General features: G+C 40.8%; 1 protein-coding gene across 1 annotated transcript in view; it reads right to left on the minus strand.

The window, feature by feature from the left end:
• Positions 1-628: 628 nt before the first annotated feature.
• The window catches only part of CFP (complement factor properdin), a 59,185-nt gene continuing 38,027 nt past the window's right edge, over positions 629-21,786 (minus strand). Inside the window, exons 8-10 of the mRNA XM_089675165.1 lie at positions 19,924-20,038; positions 15,274-15,413; positions 629-962 (exon numbers count right to left, since the gene is read on the minus strand). Of these exons, the coding sequence (XP_089531291.1) occupies positions 15,275-15,413; positions 19,924-20,038 (254 nt within the window). The 3' untranslated portion in view covers positions 629-962; position 15,274. The remainder of the gene's footprint in view (positions 963-15,273; positions 15,414-19,923; positions 20,039-21,786) is intronic.

Here is a 21,786-nt window from a genome sequence, read left to right on the forward strand (position 1 = left end):
CGGGCATTCTGACACTGGGGGGAACTGAGTTGGTGTCACTGACATCCCCAGTGACACCAATACAGTGATCAGTGCTAATAAAAAGCACTGACACTGTGCTAATGGCACAGGGCAGGAATAAGTTAACATGTGGGGCAGTCAAAGGTTTAACTGTGTGCTGGGTGCTGGTGCTGTTTTACTAAGTGGTCTGTGTATGTGCTTCACTGTAAGCACACTGCAGAGACATACAGTGTGCAGGTGCTGACAGGGGAGAGATCTGTGTTGTTTATACACAGGTCTGTCCTCCATCGGAGATACTCAGCGATCACCGGGTGCCGGCGAGTAATCAGCGGCCGGGAACCGGTGGATGACAGCTGAGGCTGCGAATGGTGGCGTGGGTAGGGCGCCCTACCCGGAACTTCAAAATCACGTATATATATATATATATATATATATATATGTGTGTGTGTTTTTGGTCACCCATGCCGCCCGGTAGCAGTACTTCTGCTAAAGGGCGGCGCAGAACTTGTTAATTAACTCAGTGCAGCACATGTACATAAAGCAGGTATATGCTGACATATTTTCGACACATTCATCTTCAGAAGATTCACTAACAGACTTTAGTGAAAACAACATACAACCACTGTAATTGTGTTACAAAATCGACTCAGTTTTTATAGTTCCCTTTATTTCATTCATACATAATAGTGCAGATTGAGGCATGGCGTGTACTTTTTGTATTGCTCAGGGTGGAGCTTAGACAAACATACGTTTTAGATGTGCAAAGTATGGGTGGATCAAGGTGGGGAAAATGATTCTCTAAAGTTGCATGGTATAATATTTAATGTTGTTGTAGAATATCTTCTTATGCGCTCCACACAAGCTCTCTTAATGCTGCATTATAGTCTATCACCGTAGTATAAAACTGTAGAAACTTGGTTGAGGAAAGCATCCATCATAGAACTAGTAAAGGTCATCAACATCTGTGGCAAACAAGAAAACATAATGATTGTTAAAAGACTGTTATTCAGATAATGAAACTCACATAATGATTTGACACTTTCTGGAGTGTCAGTCCCCTAGCAAGTTCAGAGGCACATTGCAAGTTAAAGCAGTATCAAACCCAAAAGCAGACATTATATATTACAGCTTACCAAGTCTTACATGTGATGGCTGTATTAGTTTACTATTTTAAAAAGTCTGTTGTTTTTTAAAAGCACAAGCTCTCAAGCAGAATGTATCAGTTTACATGGATGAGACTCAATCTTTCCAAAACGTAGCTCATACTATTCCCTCCAGCCCGTGCCCCCTCCCCTGACTTCTCCATCAAGATCAATAATACAACCATCATTCCCTCCCCTCATGCCAGGGTACTAGGTGTAATCCTAGACTCCCATCTGTCCTTTCAGCCCCAAATCTAATCGCTGTCCTAATCTTGTAGACTTCATCTCCAAGATACGCCCGTTCCTAACCTCGGAAACCACTAAGCAATTTATTCACTCCCTTGTTATCTCTCGCCTTGATTATTGTAACTCCCTCCTCATTGGCCTACCTCATCGCAGGCTATCCCCTCTTCAGTCTATCATGAATGCTGCTGCCAGACTCATCCACCTTACTAACCATTCCATATCTGCCACCCCTCTCTGCCAATCCCTCCACTGGCTTCCCGTTGCCCAACGGATAAAATTTAAAACATTAACAATAACATATAAAGCCATTTATAACTCTGCCCCCAATTACATCACTCATTTTGTCTCCAAATATCACCCAAACCCTCCTCTCTGCTCCTCCCATGACCTCCTGCTCTCTAGCTCCCTTGTCTCCTCCTCCCATGCTCATCTACAGGACTTCTCCAGAGCTTCCACCATCCTCTGGAACTCTTTACCCCAGTTTATCAGACTATCGCCTACTCTGTTCACTTTTAGGCGATCTCTGAAAACCTATCTCTTCAGGGAAGCCTTTCCTGCCTTCAGCTAATAATGGAATCTTCTATTCCTCCTACCAGTCCATCCCCCACAGTTATTACCTTTTGTACCGCTAGCCTCTCCCTCTTAGCTTGTAAGCTCCAAGGAGCAGGGCCCTCCTATCCCTCTTGTATTGAACTGTATTGTTGCTATATTGTCTCCCGTTATATTGTAAAGCGCTGAGGAAACTGTTAGCTCTATATAAATCCTGTATAATAATAATGATGAGACAAACCACTTAAAGCGGAGCTCCACCCAAAAGGGGAAATTCCGCTTTAAGGACTGCTCCCTGCTCCCCATTAAGGATTGGCACCTTTGGGGAGTGGTGGGGGAGCGGGTACCCGAATTTGACAGGTATCCGCTCCCACTTCCGGTCTGATCGCCTAGGTGTCCTCCCTCCCTCCCTTCCTGTAGTCTTTTGGGACTCGTGACAGGTCCTAGAAGACTACAGGACCATTCATGTGGCGCAGCGCTGCTCGTGCATGCACAGTGGGTACCCAGCTGTGAAGCCGCAAGCTTTCACAACCAGGTGCCCACAGTGAAGATGCTGGCCTCCTGGAATACAGGACGGCCTTTGAAACGGGCTGTGGGGGACACACCACGGGACCGAGGGACAGGTAAGTGGCTGTTTTTTAAAAGTCAGCAGCTACAGTTTTTGTAGCTGCTGACTTTTATTTTTTGATAGGTCGAGTGGAACTCCGCTTAATCAGCTTTTATTTATTCACACAAAACCTTTATCCCAACACTTTTTGCTCTAATTTATTATATTGTGTGAGCTGGAGTTTGACTTCCATTTGTTAGTGTATCTAAATCTGCAAATACATTTACCACTCCCCTCCCCAAACTGACAATGCTGTGCCTCCTATCTCATTCCTCCAGTGACGTGTCTCACCAAAACAGGAGGTGTGTTACTGGCCAGGTGGAAACAGAGGAGAACAAAGTCATAAGTCAAAGAAAGGAAAACTAATGCAGCCACCACATCTAATGTCCTGTAAACTACCATTTTTGTGAAATTATAATAAACAGTATTAAAGGTATCTAAAGCCAACACGTTAGGAAATGGTTAAAACCCCTTTTGTTTGTTTTTTTATAAATCTCATTTGGGATTTCTCTTTATTTACTGACCTGTAGACACAAGAGGAAGAGAGAGGAAATCTCTCCAAACTGAAAGGAATGCCCTATTAAGCAGTTCACCCTTTTTTGGGTGGACAGAAGAATGTGTTTTTTTATTTTAGCCCAATGGCTGGATGAAAAAAAAAAGAATATCAGTGTATGGCCAGCTTAAAGTGCTGCTAAAGAGTGAAGGGTTTCTTCCTTTATGCATGAAACCTTCTTTGTGCTGCTCCCCCCTCATTCCCACATTAATACTTACCTGAGCCCCCTCTCCATCCAGAAACGTGCTGCTCAGCTGTCCTGGGTTTCTCTTCCCATTGGCTGAGACATAGCAGCAGGAGCCATTGGCTCCCACTGGTGTCAATCACAGCCAGTAAGGAGAAAGCGGCGGGGTGTGAGCCCCAGCTCTGTGTCCTCTGGATGCACAGAGCAGGGCTCAGGAGCGAGCACGCATCAGTGCCCTCACAGCAAGAGGCTTGTCAACTAGTCAAGGGAGAGGAGCCAGAAGCACTGGCAAGGAACCCCAGAAGAGGAGGATCGGGGCTGCTCTGTGTAAAACCATTGCACAGAGCAGTTAAATATAACATGTTTGTTATTTAAAAAAAAAGATTTGAACCTTTAGTGTCGCTTTAGGTAAAAGTGTTTTTATTCCTGTTGGAGACATTTCTCCAGGAACTTGGCAGGAAAAGAGGGTTAAGCTTCATTCACACTGGCAGCCATAGGGCAGTAGAAACAAGCAGTTAGCCATGGTTTTGCCATCCCCCCCACCCTCTAAAGAAGAAAATGAAGCCACTCTGGGTTGTGCAGATGTTACAGCAAAAAATATAACCCCTGTTGTTTTTTGGTGGGAAGCACTGCTGCCAAACATGACTAATTTAAGTGAAAATAACTGCACCACCGCTGCATGTTGTGGCGCCCTGGAGTAAACTTTTCAGGGTTAAAGGAGGTGACCTTGCAGCTGCTTGTCAATCACTCTCTGAAAAGTGATCCACCATATAATTTTTTTTTTTCAAATTTAAATATTTATTAGTTTTCAAAATATTAGGAAAAATTAAAATCTACAATATAAATTCTTTACATTCGTATAACAACAATAACAAACTTGTACACTCATTTCCCATATTTTCCTTATTTCTCCTGACCCCCCTATTAGAAAAACCAAAGTCACCCCCACCCACCCCACCCTTCGACTACCACTCTTTGGCAAGAGAAAAAGAGGCTTTAACCCATGTTCTCACCACAGAGGGGCAGGAAAAAGAGAGGCCTTTTTTCTCATCCACTCACCCTTGATCTAAACTCTTCCCATTTTTTCCATTTCGCATAGTATATCACCAACCCATCTTCCTGGATATAAAACAGTTTCTCCAATCTAACAATATGGTCCACTCTATCTATCCAGTCCTGTTTTTTTGGAGCTTCTACTTGACGCCAAAACTTTGGGATCAATCCCTTGGCTGCATTTAAAAAGTACCATACTCCTGATTCCTTATATTTATTCACTGATATTTCTATATTATGTAAAAGGCAGGTTCCAGGGTCCAGACTAATATCAATTTCCGTAATCTTTCTAATTTGATGTACCACTTTTCTCCAGAATACTTGTATCTTTGGACATACCCACCATATGTGGTAAAACGTGCCTATCTCTCCACACCCCCGCCAACACAATGGTGATTTCTCCCCACTCATCTTATACTCTATAATCGGTGTAATATATCCTCTTGTCAAAAATTTATAATTCATTTCCACATCCGTGTACTTATATTCTCGTGAACCAATCTAAATATTTTTTTCTGTTTAACCTCATCAATCTCCACCCCCAAATCTCTTTCCCATTTTTCTATATACATTAATTTTTTTTCACCTATATCTAACTCCGTGAGAATTTAATATATTTTTGCCGTACCATGTTTCCCATCACCTCGTGATCCCAATAACCTCTCAAACAAATTCCAATCTATACTAGCTCTCAAAGGCTTAGGCAATTTCCCCACAAAACATTTTAATTGATTATAGCTCCAACTATCTATCTTAGTGAAAATCTTTCCCTCTTCCTTTTCCAAGTCCTTAAGTGTTCTCAATTCTACACCTTTCATTATATCTCTCAACTGGGCTCCCTCATTCCTGATCCATTTTCCTGAGACTTCCTCCCTACTTGGCGGGAAGAACCCTGAGTTTCTCAATGGCATCAAAAATGAGTTATACTCCCACTTTAACTGTTTGTGCATTTTATCCCACACTCTTAAAACATTTAATGTATACACACTCGTGCTCTCTTTTAATCCTCTATACTCTGTAGGCAGCCATATACTCCTACTTAAATTATTACCACTAAGTGAATTTTCTATTGTGACCCAACTTTTCCCTTTTAAATTATATGTCCAGTCAAATATTCTAGCCAAAATAACTGATTTATAATATCTCTTAAAATCTGGCACTCCCTATCCACCTTTCTCTTTATTTCTAGTTATCACTTCATAAAATACTCTAGGTTTTTTATTTCTCCAAATGAATCTTATAATCATCTTTTTCATTATCTTAAAATATACCTCTGGAAGCTTAATAGGGACCATTTGGAATTTATATAGGATTTTGGGAACTACTACAATTTTTATCAAATGTATACGTCCCAACCAGGACCGATTTCCTGCCCCTAGTCCAGCAATGGGCAAACTACGGCCCGGCGGACCTTTTAATCCGGCCCGCGGAGCGTGATAAAAAAAAAAAACAGCCAGGTCAGGCAAACATTGGCTCTCAGGATGTGTGTAGGTGGGGCAGCGTGACGAACGTGAGGGGAGCTAGGCTCCTCTCACAGTCCGCCCTGAAGCCCGGAATGGCGCAGGAACACGGCGAGAGGAACGCACTGAGCAAAGGTAAGTAAATTGACACAGGGGGGACTTGGCTACTACTTGGGGGGGGAATAGTACTATGGGGGATGAAATACTATATGAGGGATGAATTAATATGGGGGATGAATTAATATGGGGAATGAATTACTATAGGGGGGATGAATTACTATAGGGGGGATGAATTACTATATGGGGGATGAATTACTATGGGGGATGAATTACTATGGGGGATGAATTACTATATGGGGGATTAATTACTATGCTTACTATAGGGGAATATTACTATACTTACTATGGATGGCATGGTAGTGGCTGGGCTGGCCAGCAGCTAGTGGGGGGCATAAAAGTTTTGTAAAATAACTCTTTTTATGCTTTTCTACCTTAAATTAATCTAAACATTTAATGTTACAAATTTTAATTTAATTTATATTAATTCACACATACACATCATTCATCTACTCTTGGTCCGGCCCCCGGGTCCAATATATGAACCCATTGCGGCCCTCAAGTCAAAAAGTTTGCCCACCCCTGCCCTAGTCTCTTTAATTCCTCCCTAATTTCATTTAACATTACTATATAATTTGATTTATACAAGTTTTTATATGCCGAAGTGAGTTTTACCCCCAAATATTTTAGTTCTCTCCCTTTCCATACAAAGGGAAATTCCCCTTGTACCCCTCTTTTTTTCCAAGGTTTATATTTAATATCTCTGTTTTAGATGGGTTAATTTTTAAGTTTGACATCGCTCCATATTCCTTCAGTGTCCTCATTAAGTTAGGGAGCGTTATCCTAGGATTTCCTACATAAAACAATAAATCATCCGCAAAAGCGGCAACCTTATGCTCTATAGTTCCTACCCATATTCCTTTTATGTCTGAGTTTTTCCTTATTGTTGCCAACAGTGATTCCAAGGAAAAAACATACAACAATGGGGATAGCGGGCAGCCCTGTCTTGTTCCGTTTGTCATCCCAAATGACTCCGACATCTCCCCATTTACCATAACCACTGTAGAGGGGCTCCTATACAACTTTCCTATCCAAGTTCTCATTCTAGCACCCACTCCCAGGATCTCCAATGTATCCATCATATATCCCCAATTAACGCTATCAAATGCCTTCTCTGCATCCACTGAAAGAACCACCACTGGAGTCTTTCCCTTTCTACTTTTCTGAATAAGCAACAGTGATCTCAACCCATTATCTCTACCCTCTCTCCCTTGAACAAAACCCACCTGATCTTCATGTCTCCATTCAGGCATTAAATCTCTCAGTCTATTTGCTAAGATCTTTGCATAAATCTTCGTATCTATATTCAATAATGATATTGGTCTATAACTTGAACATTGGGTAGGATATTTTCCTTCCTTGTAAATGAGGACCGCCTGAGCCTGCAGTGATTCTTGTCTCATATCCATCTCTTCCCCCAAGGCGTTGAAATAGGACTTCAATTTAGGTATTAACAATTCACTATATTTTTTATAATATCTAACAGTATACCCATCTGGCCCTGGGCTTTTGCCCGTCATGGAATCCTTTAATGCTATCTTTATTTCTTCATAGGTAATTTCAGATTCTAGCGAATTCAAAAGATCTTCATTTCATTTTGGTAGACCTGCATTTTTAAAATAAATTCTTCTTTTTTCTACATTTGTTATTCCATCCTTACCTGTTAAATCTTGGGGGGCAATGTTATAAAGTTTGCTATAATAATCCCTGAACGCTTTTGTAATATCTCTAGTTGAGTAAACCAGTTCTCCCTTAGGGTTCTTTATTTTCTCTATATAATTCCTATTTTTCTTTTTCCTCAAAGCTCTCATTAAAAACTTTCCTGTTCTATCCCCCCATCTATATCTTTCACATAACACTTTATTAAAGACTCTCTTGTTCTCTTCTTCCATCATAATCTCTAGTTCTTCTTTCTTTTCCTTTACTTTCTGCATTATCTCTTTCGTTATATTCTTTTTATGCAATTGTTCACACTCTGCTAATTCCTTTAGGAGCCTACTGATCTTCTCTCTCCTTTCTCTTCTCTTTCTTGCCCCAATTGCGATAAGGACTCCCCTTATATATACCTTATGGGCCTCCCACACTGTAGCCTCAGACACATCTCCCATTTCATTTTCCTCAAAGTATCTCCTAATTTCCTCTCCAATCTTTCGCTCGATCTCTGGATCCATTAGGAGAGCCTCATTCATCTGCCAAACCGACCCTCCTGGAGGCCTTCTTCCCCATCCTACTTTCATTACAATCGGGGCATGGTCTGAGACCACTACATTACCTCTATTGTTACTCTAACCAAAGACTCTATTAATCTGTGATCTATCAGTATGTAGTCCAGTCTAGAATACATCTCATGAACCCTTGAGAAGAAGGAATAGTCTCTATCTTTCATGTGCATAATTCTCCAACTGTCCACCAGCTGATACTCCCTTATCACTTTCCTGAGTACTCTTAGGGACTTACTACCCTCTCTTTGTGTGGATGAAATTGTATCCATTTGTGGGTCCATACATACATTAAAAGTCTCCAGCTACTATCAAATACCCCTTTCTAAAATCCGTCAATTTTTTTAAAATTCTTTTCAGGAATAGCTCCGGCTTCTTATTAGGGCAATAGATATTAGCAACTGTACATTCAATATCTTGTATTTTACCTCTCAGAAATAAAAACCTCCCCTCCGGGTCTGTCTCTCTTTCTTCCAACTCAAACCTTGTATTCTTTGCAAATCCTATAGCTACACCCTTTGCTCTCTTAACAGGGGAATCTGCGTAGTACCATAATGGATAATATCTAGAATTCAATTTTACATTTGACTTCAATTCAAAATGCGTTTCCTGCAGGAAAACCACTGAAGCTGCTCTATGTTGTAGTTCCTTATATAATTTAAATCATTTCCCTGGACAACACAACCCGTTTACATTATAGGTTATAAATCTTAAATCTTCCATTTCCTTTATATCCTTTCCCTTCTCTCCTTTCTTTTCCTCTCTCTCACTCCGCCCCTATTACTCCTGTCTTCCTCCAAGCTATCCAACCCAATATCCTCCCTCCTACCCTCCCTCACCCCTCCACCGTCCAGTCCACCCCCCCCTTTCTCTCACACCTCCCTTCCTTTAGGCTTACATCCCTCACCCCTCCACCCTCCAGTCCACCCCCCCCCCACACCTCCCTTCCTTTAGGCTTACATTTTGCCTATACATCTTTTGAGGGACCAAACCCACCATAGATTTACCACCTTGGGGTTAAACTCCAACCATGGACAGATCCCCCCACCACCCCAGATACCCCAAAACTATCTCAATCAATTCAATATGCTCCCCACATTTCTTGAGGCCCCAAGAGAGGGAGAGAAGAGAGAGGGGTAGCGCCGAGCGGAAAGAGAAAAAAAAAAAAGAAAACTTCCACCCACCGCCCTACCCCACTCCCTCAATTCCCTATCTCCCTTTTCTAGCAAACTGCCACTCCTCTTTCCCTCTACCTCCTAAACCCCTTCTTCTACCTCCCAACCAGGGACCTCCATCATTTGTAACTTAAGTCACAGAAGTCTCTTAAGTCCTCAGGGAAACTCAAACGCGCTGTAACTCCATTCTTCCATCCGATTAGACACTCTGGAATACCCCATCCATAGTGCACCTTTTGCTTTATCATCTGCTCTAACAGGGGTTTTAGAGATCTTCTCCTCCACAATGTCTCTGCTGTTAAATCAGCAAAAATCTGTATATTCATTTCTCCATATTTGATACTTGATATTCCCTTAATCTTTCTCCATATTTCTTCTTTATCTCCCCATTTCTGAAATTGGACAATTATATCTCTTGGATTCTCTTTTCCACTTCCTTGTTGATTCTTTCCTATCCTGAAAACACCTTCCAGGTTAACCACTTCTGTTTCTGGTCTGTCCATTATGGAGTTTAAGATTTTACAGATAAGGCCTCGGGTTTCTTCTTCCTTTACCGACTCTGGAACTCCTCTTACCCTAATATTGTTTCTCCTCTCCCTGTTTTCTTGTGCTTCCATTCTGTATAACAATTTTTTTTGATCTTTCCTAATATCTATTGTCCTTTTCTCTATGTCAGAAATATATTGGGCATGATTTTTAACTCTTTCCTCCGTCTCCTCCACCCTCAATAGCATCTGGCCCAGATCACTTTGTATACTTGTCATTTCTTGTTTTATTGTTTTTTCTAGATTCTTGAACATATCTGCCATCTCTTTCTTGTTTGGAATTTGTAGTTCACTTTCAATATCCCTCATCTCCAAATTTTCTGTAGCTTGCTCGCTGCTACATTTTTTTCCCAGGGAGAGTCTAGGGCTGCCATCTATACTCATTTCCAGTTCACTTTTTTCTTGACACCTATTTGGAGTCACATTTCCTTGAGATGTATATTTTTTTATCATACCAGTTTGAGACCCCTTTGGCCCACTATTTTTAACATTTTTATGCTTCATCTCTTCTGTGCGTTTTGTTTTCTTCAATAAGGGAACCACCTGAATTGATAAAAATAAGCGCCAGGTACCCAAAAATTTTCCCAGACTTATTATTGTCCACTTTAGATTCCTCCTTTCTCTCAATCAGACCCCCCAGGGAAACCCCCTTTCACAAATCCTCTTTCTCCCCTTAGACAACATAAACAGTCATTTATGCATAGCATTGGTCAGTCCAGGCTGCTCACACTCACCCTCCACAGCCACAGCTACCAGCAGACTCCTCAGTTGTCACAGTCCATTGCTCTGGGTTCCTCTGGGTCTCTTCACTTTATCACTCCCCTGTGGAAAGGTCATCTCTATTCAGGGGGGCATCCTGCTGCACGATTTTCCCATTTGAAATACCATGTACTGGGGGGGGAGCGAGCCGGCGTCTTCCTTTCTCCTCTCACCTCTAAACGCAGGCCGGCTTTTCCCCTACCCAGTGCTTCTCTGCGGCTGACACGTGGTCAAGCCTCACCTCCTCATCTCCTCGGCAACCCTGCACTCTGCCCTCACTTCCTCGAGCGGGTCCCCAACCTGTCTCCAATCTGGCCCGAAGTCGGGGTCTACCTCCTCCTCACCGCTCCCGGAGCACCGTCTCCACTGCGGGACCCACCATACTCCGGTAGGTCACCCCGGCCCCTGCTCTCCAACTATTGTATCCGAGGTGGTGGGGAAGCACGGAGAGTACCCACACCGTGCTCTCCTACACTGCCATAGTTAGGCTCCTCCCCCCCTTAGATTTGTGTTGGCCATATAATGTTTTTGAGAGGGAGGCAAGGGCTTCTCTGCCCATTTGAAAGAATCCTAAGTCTAGGTTCACACCTAAGCATTTTCTGCAGCGTTTTGCAGAAACACAGTACAGTCCATTTAACATGATTTCCTAAGGGACATGTTCCCATCTCCCAGTTTTCACCCGGTGCATTTTTTGTAAAGGGTCAGGGACTTTTTTAAAACAAAAAGTTGCATTTTTGGTTCTTAAGACTTCAATGGAGACGCTTCAGAAAAGCATGTAGTGCGTTTTTGCTACATTTTTGCCACGGTTTTAATGCGTTTTACGTTTTAATCTGCCTAGCAACAAGGAAAAAAAATTCAAAATGCATCAAAAATGCGTCAAAAACGCACGTGCAAAAATATTAAAGTAAATATGCCAAATAAATAATCAAATAAATCATCAATCAATAATAAATATAAAATATACAATCCCCCTACCCTAAATCACAAACATAATAAATTCCAATTAAAGTCCAAAAAGAAAAATTTAAATCCCAAGATGATAATAATATATACCACACAAATAAATCAAATGTCCTTTTTGTGAAATAAATTAGTGCATCCAAAATTAAGTCCAAGTGTACAGAGTCTCCCAACAACTTGCACAGGCTGGATTACCTCAAAAATAAAAATAAAAACAATACATAGTGCATTATCCTTTAGCAAATCATAATAACATGTGAGGTCACTCTGGTGATAATCACACAAGTGAGAGAAAAAAAAAAAAAATATGGTGAAAAACGTGTATGTGACTCTTCAGTGCCACAAATCACACAACCCAGTGTGAACTTATATTTAAAGTAAGGAGTGGGTACCCTTACCAATATCACCAATAAATCTCGCCTTAATGTTAATCCAAGAGTTACACGATGGAATACGCCCTCCTGCAGATATCCACAAGGATTACCATGACTTCATCACACCACCTAGGTCCATCCACACTAGCAATCCGGATGTCTTCCCACAGTGTACTCCATCCAGATACCCATATATAAGGAACAGAAATAGTGTAATACTGCCACACACTAAAATCTTTAAAGCTTTAATAGTACTGCTTACATTGCCAATATCTTTAAAACCGCATATAGTATATATTTAAGAAACCTTTCAGCCATCCAGGAGAGTCCTAGTTCCTTGTATCTGCTCCCTTCCACTCTCCAAAATGGTCGCTGCTCCACTTCCGGTTCCTCGTATACGTCTGACGTCACTTCCCTTTGATGCGTTTCGTCATTGGATGTAATCATAAAGGGTACGATCGTCAGACAAGGAAGTTCTATTTATACTCCTCCTCCATACGGCACTGACACACGAACCACCATACTTGAGAAGGGTAATACCCATACTATCCGGAACTCAATTACGGGAAACTAAACAGCGGCGGATTTCCATATATAAATAACAAAATACCTCATCCAATAGTATAATTAAAACCATATTTATATGCAAATCAGCTAATAGGAGAATCAAACGTTCTAAATTGCAATATTAATTCTATATATAGTTGTGTACACTAAAACACAGTATTTAATCAGAATAATGGAACCCAATTACTAATAATATTACATATATATATATATATACACTTATTTAGAGTAATGGGTCCTAATTGATATCAGATTTCTATGACCATATATATACACATTTACCATTAATAATTTACTCAGTTAATGGAAGATCTACATGATAATATAAAAATTCTAAAATAGCAATAATAATCTTCTAATAAATAAATATCTAAATCTTCATTTTTCTCATAATCTTATTAAAATTCTTTGATTATTTTTAATTAAAATAAATTAAATTAAAATATATTAAAAATAAAATTAATATTATAATTACTGTTATTTATATTACAATCCCCTATACACTCCAAAGAATAAAATCTACACATAACCAATGGATATCATCATGGATAAGCAAAAGATATACCCTAAGATTAAAAGTTGGAGATAAAGCAATTCAGATCAAGATCCACATTGAGACCTCCAGGTCTCAATGTTTTTAACTCATATATCCAATAAGTTTCGTTCTTAGATATAGCCTTGATTTTATCACCCCCCCCCCCTCCAATGTGTATCTATCCTATCAATTCCACTAAACTTAAGGACACTAGGATCACAATTGTGGCAATCCCTAAAATGCCTCGATAAACAATGATATTTTTTGCCTTTTATAATATTTGTAATATGCTCACTTAATCTTTTTTGCAATGGTCTCGAAGTCCTGCCCACATACTGGAGTTTACATGGGCATTCCAATAAATACGTAACATAGGAGGTAAAACAAGTAATACAATTCTTGATCTTAAACATCATACCCGTATTACAAGATGTAAAATTCGAAATCACTCTCGTTTTGGTATTAGTAACTGTGCACATTCTACATTTTCTACAAGGGTAAAAGCCTTTAAAATCAAACATATGCATTTTCTTACTATTGGGAGGGGAAACAATATTTTTAACTAAAACATCTCTCAAATTTTTGTCTTTCTATATACAAAGGAAGGCTTTTTTGGAATTATCGGGCCCAAAACGGTATCTCTTCTTAAAATAGGTCAATATTTATAAAAAAATGGATTCAATTTCTTTATACTGACTGTTAAAACCTGAAATAAAAGCATAATCCACCTTATTATTGTTATCATGATTCTTTTTAGATAGGGGTTTCTTATCTTCTTATCCCCTATATAGCTTTTGCTTACTTCAAATCTGGTTTTCTCCAATACCTCAGGGTCGTAGCCTTTCTCAATAAACCTATCTTCAATAATTTTTGTCTGCTCAATATATTCTTTCAGCCTTGTACAAGTTCTCAAGATCCTACGAAATTGTCCCTTTGGTATTCCATTAATCCAAGAGGGATGGTGACAGCTATGGGTGGGTATATACCCATTCCTATCTGTCTCCTTAAAATATGTTTTGGTAAAAATAATATTATCTTCAATAAAAATATTTAAATCTAAAAAATTCACTGATTGACTATCCATACAAAATGTAAAACCTAAATCTTGTTAATTTTTTTCTAAAACCGTTAAAAAAGCCTTCAAAGATTCCATAGGGCCATCCCAAATCACAAGAATATCATCAATATATCTTTTCCATAGGGTAAGTCCCTCCCATTTTTTATTAAAAATAACCTTCTCCTCCCATTTACTTAAAACTTTTTTCGCTAAACTGGGCGCAAATTTTGCGCCCATTGCTACCCCTTTCTTTTGTTCATAAAACTGCCCCCCATACCATTTGCATGTGCAAAAATGCAAACCACACCTCAAAAAGCACTGCAGAAACAGATCAAACGCAAACTGCATAAGTGTGAACCTAGCCTAATGCAGGCCATAGACGGGTCGTTTATCGGCTGAATTTTCATCCGCACAAAAAATCGGCCGAAATTCACGTTGTTAGTGGGGCCAGCCCGTCGGCTGGTTTTCGCGGACTTTCTCGCTTAGTATTATCGGTCATGCTGGAAAATCCACAAAAAACGGCCGTTTTTCATGGACATTGGTGGCAGCATCGCTGCCAGCAACGACCGATTTTTCGTCTATCGGCCGAAAATGTGTCCGATGAATGACCCGTCTATGGCCAGTCTAAAGCTGGCCATGCACCGATAGTTTATACAAATTTGATTCGCCTGTTTTGCCTATTGTGATCTGATTGGATGCAGCCACTTTTTGGCTGACAATTTTCCGCTCAGCTCTTTTAAACTTCTTAGAGTACATGGACCTGTCAGCCGCTTGCCTTCAGTCCCACAGGACAACTCAGTGGGTGGATTTCTTACATGTATGGCCAGTTTTAGTCTCCCCAGTGGTGATACAAACATCAAAAAATGGACATTTGTATGAACCCTTGTCCACTCCATCCAAAACAAAAAAAATGCACAAAACTAAATGTTTCAGCTTTAAATTATTACAAACTTGTAGGCTTACCTGTGCAAGATTTGCATTCTACTCTGATTTTTAGCTTTGCTGACAATCAACTTTTAATGGTTCATGGGAAAAAAGCCACTTCTAGCTAGATGCACCTGAGAATACCTTTTAAAGTGATCCCTGTGGTTGTTGGCACTCTGCATCGCCATTATCGAGGCTGCAGGACTACGTCTTGTCTTATGTCAATGGTGAACTGATTATTTCTCACCTTATGTGCATGGTAGGGTGTTGCTACACTCTTTGGTCTCCTCCACCTGATTTCTTTGTCCATTAATCGCTTCACATTCAAAGCTAGGTTTTCCCCAGAAAAAGGCTTCCACGAATTCTGTGGCTCCTTCCACCAGCATCCTAATACGAAGAAGAAAGGATGGACAGCCACATTAAAGAAAACACTCCACTGTTTGTTTTAAATAGCATAACATAACATCACAGCCATTCGAAACAAAAGAAAATTTATTTTTCATGCAAAATGCCCAAAAATTGTATACAAGCCAGCAGGTGGATCAATCCTGCCTTTTAGTACTCAAAGCCAAAGGTTTTTATTGTGCACTTTGATGACCTTCTAGCCGCCAACATCCTAACAACCAATGACATCATCAGTTGATAAGGAGGATGTTGGGGGCATGCACATCATCCTTTTCTGACCCTTCCCTGCCCCTCTCTGTCAGCACTGGGGTGCCATTAGCAGATTGAGGGAGAGAAAATGAGAGAGACACATTGGAATACTAGTCGGTACCAGTGCGCAAAGGTATATTTGCTTTGGAAGACTAAATAACCTCTAACGTTGGGTGTACTGGATGTGTGTAGAATAGTTTTTTACATTTTTAGATTAGGGTGCCCTGAGATTGTGCAGAATTGTAAAGGGTGCCTTGAGATTATTCATCATTTTAAAGGATGCCTTGACTGAAAAAAGGTTGAGAAACACTGCATTAAGACATCTGACCTGTGAAATCTGTTGAAATATGGCCTCCCTGGCACTTCCTAGTTGAAGGATTTGCAAACTGTGAATCCAACACAAAATTATTCCTTTCGGAGTTATTTCATTTATATACTGCAAGAACATAAAGGAAGCTACGAAGGTCCATGGACAACAATTTTTTTGTAATTCCTTTATTTATCCAAAGGTTGCATACTACACTATATGCATGAATAGAGCATTGAATGATACACAATCAACCAAGACAACAGTAGTATTGACCAGACAGCAGGATCTACTGAGCAATAAGTAACCACTTCAGCTCCGGAAGATTTACCCCCCTTCATGACCAGGCCTATATTTGCTATACTTTAAATGTCAATTGCGTGATCATGCAACGCTGTACATAAATTGCATTTCTATATTTTTTTCCTCACAAATAGAGCTTTCTTTTGGTGGTATTTGATCATCACTGGGTTTTTTTTATTTTCTTGCGCTATAAATGAAAAATGACTGAAATGTAAAAATGTACAAAACAGTATTTTAGAAAATATATCCAATAAAAAAATTTTAAAAATCAAATTTCTTCATAAATTTAGGCCACAATGTATTCTGCTACATATTTTTGGTAGAAAAAAATCCCAATAAGCATTTACTTATTGGTTTGTGCAAAAGTTATTGAGTCTACAAACTATGGTATATATACTGAAAATGTTCTTTTTTTTTTATACTAGTAATTGCGTCAATCAGCGACTTATAGCGGGACTGCGATATTGCGACGGACAGTCTGACACCAATTGATACTTTGTGGGAACCAGTGACACTAATACAGTGGTCAGTGCTAAAAATATACACTGTCGCTGTATTAACAACACTGGTTGGGAAGGGGTTAAACATCTAAGGCGATCAAAGGATTAACTGTGGGCGTAACTATGTGTTTTGTGTACACAGTGTGCTGTTTGTACTAGGCAATCTGCTAGATTTTGTTCCCTGCTTTGGAGGAAAAGAAAATCTAGCAGATCGCCCCTGACAGGACACATAGTCCTTGTCTACATAGGCAGAGCTGTGTCCAAACAAGGACTATGTAAACATAGCCCTTGTTTACATAGGCAGAGCTGTGTCCTTTCACTCTCCTGGATGATCAACGGGTGGTGGCGCCCATCCTTTGGCTGGCACCTGTTGATCACCTTCTGCTGTGTTCAGTCTCAGCAGAAGCGGCGCTCCAGCGGTGCATACACACCACCTACAGCAGAAGTGTAAAATCACATTTATATATTTGATTTTGCAAAGAACACCCACCCTATAGCAGTACATCTGCTGTAGGGCGGACAGAAAGTGGGTAACACATGAGAATGGAATAGACTTCAGGTCAATGATCAGATGACAGGACCTAAAAACTACTGTGAAAATTGGCAAATGGCGCCTCTGACAAACTGTGTAAGCAGTGGAGTGCAACCCAATATGACAGGTATAAGTAATAAAAAATATCAGGATCGCCAAAGAGATCCAGAGGGCCAAAAAACCCTTCTGAAGTATATTGCCATGTAGGCTGGAAATATTGGCAAGAAGGCAACTGCACATGCTAAATCTCATAACTAATTGGAGGAAATGGAGGGATGGAAAGGGTTGCAGAAAATGATGAAGGGGGAGGGGAAAGTAGGGAAGGAAAGGAGTAGGGAAGAAAATAACAAGACCAACAGCCTCTAGCGAAAAGAAAGAAAATAGCGTGGAAGGGAAGCGGAAAAACAAGGCAAGAAATGTATTTTTCTCGCCTGGGGCCAGATGCCCTTAGGCCACAATTTAAAGCAGCCTGAACATGAAGGAACCCTTGAAATAACTTTCTGGGCTCAGAGAACCTCTGCTTATAATTACTGTATCTACAGCTCACTGCACCTTAGTACAATGGCTAGATCAAAAGATCAATGGTGTCAGTGGGAACTTATCTGAGAGTCAGAAGTTGCTCATTGCCCAAGGAATACCTAGCAACCTCTGGAAGAACCCTAGTTGAGAAAGGCTTGTTTAAGGCCTAGCTAAAGTCAAAACACAAAAATTACATGTAGGCAAGTGCAGTCTGCATTCTTCAGTGTGGGTGGTGCTCGTTCACTGCGGCACTGCAGTCGAAGAGGAAGTCAAGAGGAGCGTGGTTCCTTTATGACTTCCAGGGGAAGCTATATGATTGGATGCTGCCAACCCATGTGACTCTAGCAGGCATCTTGGGTCAGGCAGTGCCTATTTAAGGCCCTGGCTCCCAGGATTGGCACGCATTTCGTATATGGGTAGTGCAGGGAAAGGTCATCCATCTAACTGGACAGTGATTAGCAGCAGGGAGAGGTTCCAGATGAGTTAGCTGCCTGCAGGCCTTTCATTGGGCTGTCTCCTTCCCTGCTGCTCAGGATATCCTCCCTTGAAGGCAGTGGTACAGTGACGATCCTCTTCCTCAGCACCTGCTTGTAGGTAAGCCCCTTCCCTGGGCCCCCTTCCAGGCTCCACACTGCAGCCTCTCACTCAATCTTCCACCCAACACTCTCCTGCCTCTCCCAGGCTCTGTGATTTTTCAGGGTTGCCTTGGTCACCATGCCCAGCCTCCTACCAGGGAATTGGCCAAGGTCTCTTAAGCATGCAAATCTGGGCTTCCTCCCCTCCTTCATCACTTCTCCAGAAAGCTCTCAGGTTTCTGGAGAGGTGAGAGGGCTCCAGAATCTCTGACCTAGCCTGTCCTGAGGTGATTTCCTGCCTCACTCCCAGGCTGACTCATCCCAGGCTGCTACTCGGCCTTTGCCTAGAAAAATAAAACAATAAACTGCTATCTAGCTAAGCTAGAGGGAGTTACAGAAGCATTAATTTCCATTATACCTGTGTCTATAATTCATTTCCCCCTCAATATATCCCTTTGTAGCCACCCATTCAGATGCAATGAGAGTGTAGAGCGTAAGTAATGTTAAGTAATGAGCCTGAGTGAAAGATCACATCCCTGGCAACCCTATAGACAAGCATGTTTCTTGCTGCTGACCACTGGTTTGTGCACAACTTACTGTGCTTTGCTGATCAGTTGTTTAATAGCAGTTACAGAAGCAGGTCTGGAAATGTAACCAAGCAACTGATGGGCAGACTGCATAACTAAAGTCTACACCATTCAGTAGCCAGCTCCCTTCATGGAACATGCATGTCTAAAAGGTGAGTGAGATGTGTTCTTTCACTTTTACAATTAACAGGAAGCTGATGTATAACTCTTGCTGGCAGTTATGAAAAGCTGGAAATACTAACAAAGCAGCAGCAGCTGCAGAGATTAATGAGGATATGCACACATTTTCAAAGTAAGAAAAAATATTTTAATAATACTAATACAGCATTTTGAGTCAGTGATTAAGCCCCCCTCCCTTCACACACACTCTCCAACCTATACTCACTTTTTCTTTGCCCTTCTCTACTCTTTGTCATTGGGAGAGAAAAGAGAATTCCCTGTACTTTAAGATATGGGGAGCATACAATTTTACCTTATTCTTCTGTATGTTCATCTGTAGAAAAATAATGTACAGCTCCAGAGAGGGTCAGTAGGAGTGCACCTATTGAGCTATTTAAATTTCTATCTACATACTGCAGAACCAATCACATTCACAAGACAGGACTGAATCTGATTGGAGACTATGTCAAACTTCTTAACATTGACATTTTTTAAATCCGGCTTCCTGTATGTGAAAGGCAGTAAGCAGGGTGTTCCATCATCACTAGCAGGCAGGTTCCAGGATCAGCAGAGAAAAGGGAGTGAGGAGAACTGATACCCTACATCTATTCAGCGGCTATGCTCCTCTCAAGGTTTTATTTTCTATTTTAATTAGAAACAACCTTTAAATAAATAATGATACTTTTTCAGTAAGAACAGCAGAATTATCACACAGATGGCACAGGACTGCAACACAGTTGGATGCTGGAGGAATGACTTACGGGTAATCCGGATGGTTTGGCAAACACTCTCTGAATCGTTTTCTCTCAGATTTTCCGCACGGGGAGGAACAAAGTCCCCACTCACTCCATTCTGTCCAGGTACCTAGGTTTGTGTCTAAAAACATTGCAAAACATTGTGAAAACCTAAAAAATACTAATGTACACATTTCTTGAACAAGCAATGTTAAGCAACAAGCCAAAAACATTTTGTAAACTGATAACACTAAGCATTAATCGCTGCAGCTGTTCTCAAATCTGATGTTTTAAAGAATCCCTTGTGGGCAAAAGAAAATCCTATTGCAGTGGATGTTTCTAATTAAATTTCCAACTCTGTGCAACGTTTGGGAAAACTAGTGTGTAGGCAGGTTCAGGTATTCTTGTCACCAATAGATCTTGATGCTATAGGGGAAGAGGAGTTTGAATTGTCCCGTTAGTCCTCTCCAGGGAAGCGGGTCTCTAATTGGATACCCAATTCCTGTGAGAGTTTGTGGGACCATCTTAACATTGGAGCCTTTAAAAAGGAGATCCCTTGTCAATTGGGCCATCTTTTGAATGAGTGGCAGGTTAGGGAAAGGAACCTGATGGTTAGGGACAGTGTAAAGTGTAGGGAAAAGATCCTGGTCAGTAGGGACAGTGTATGGGATGCTGTCTGGTTCCTTAAAACCTTCTGAGGATTCCCTTTCAGTGGGATAGTGCAGCCTGGGTGAACAGCATGCTGCCACCCCTTTAGTAGAAGCCGTTGTGGTAGCACCCAGATATTGCAGAGTTCCCCTTTAAACTGTAACATTTCTAGCAGCCTCTGCTTGTAAAGCAAAATTTTCAGCTCAATCCCCCTCCCTTATTTCCTGTGACTATTACGTACCAGCTGGTAGCTGGGACCCTTATCTGCAGCTGCTGTCCAAGGTTAGTCTGCAGAGTTTAGAATGCCTGTTGAAAATATAGAAAGTGAGAGAGGAATGTATGTATTGTGAACTAATTGCTGGTATATACGCTTGTAAGAAGTTTTCTATAACTCACTTAGCAGATGAGAGCATGAGCCATCTGTTGAGTCAAAACAGCCCTGTTTTTAATAAATCAGTTGTATTCCTACAGTCCGTGTCCGGAGTTCTCTGGTTTGCCAAAATTGCTACTACACGGTCCTCTAGTATTTTACAGTGTTACGGGGGACTGCAAGCTAAGCTGAACTGTCCTATTCTACAGTGGGTCAAACATTTATATACTCTGACGATTTCAACTCCAAATAATGTCTACAGTTAGTTTGGGAAAGCTGAGTGTATGTGTAATCCATTTCAAGTGGGTACTTTATACAGGCCCCCCTCCAAGTTGGTGCAATGCAGAGGTCCCTGTAGAGTATCCCTCCAACCCTGGTATGGACCTTTGGTTAGGTGACTGGAAAAAGTATGTTTGCATCACCACACTTGTGCTTCATTGAGAACTACAATTCTCTCTGTGAATGGATGAGGGGGCTCTGCAGGCAAAGCACAGTTATGCTAAATTGTTAAAAAAATACCTAACAGGATGCTGCAGGAAGAATATGCCCTGGATTCTGTAAGATGGGGCAGTTTAGGAGTGGGGGCATTGGCCTGTTATCATGGTTCATATTACACCTTAAATATGGGTCTAACATGAAAAAAGGTCAGAAAGGTCGACTTAAAGCTGTGGACTGAAATATGAAAAGTCATTAAGTAATTATATTCAATTTGGAACTTAGAAATTAGTCGTATAGAATTTTTTTTTTTTTAGCAAAGGCAGTTTTCTTTTAAAGAAAAGTGTTCTGCTCTAGGTAGGTAGTTTGATTAGATTGACCATTACGCCGTAAAGTGACATTAAACACTGTCTTTATTCTCCATATATAATCCACAT

This window comes from Staurois parvus, unplaced genomic scaffold (assembly GCF_062004578.1).
Source record: "Staurois parvus isolate SC_StPar_1 unplaced genomic scaffold, SC_StPar_1.0 ptg000154l, whole genome shotgun sequence".
Classification (NCBI taxonomy): domain Eukaryota; kingdom Metazoa; phylum Chordata; class Amphibia; order Anura; family Ranidae; genus Staurois; species Staurois parvus.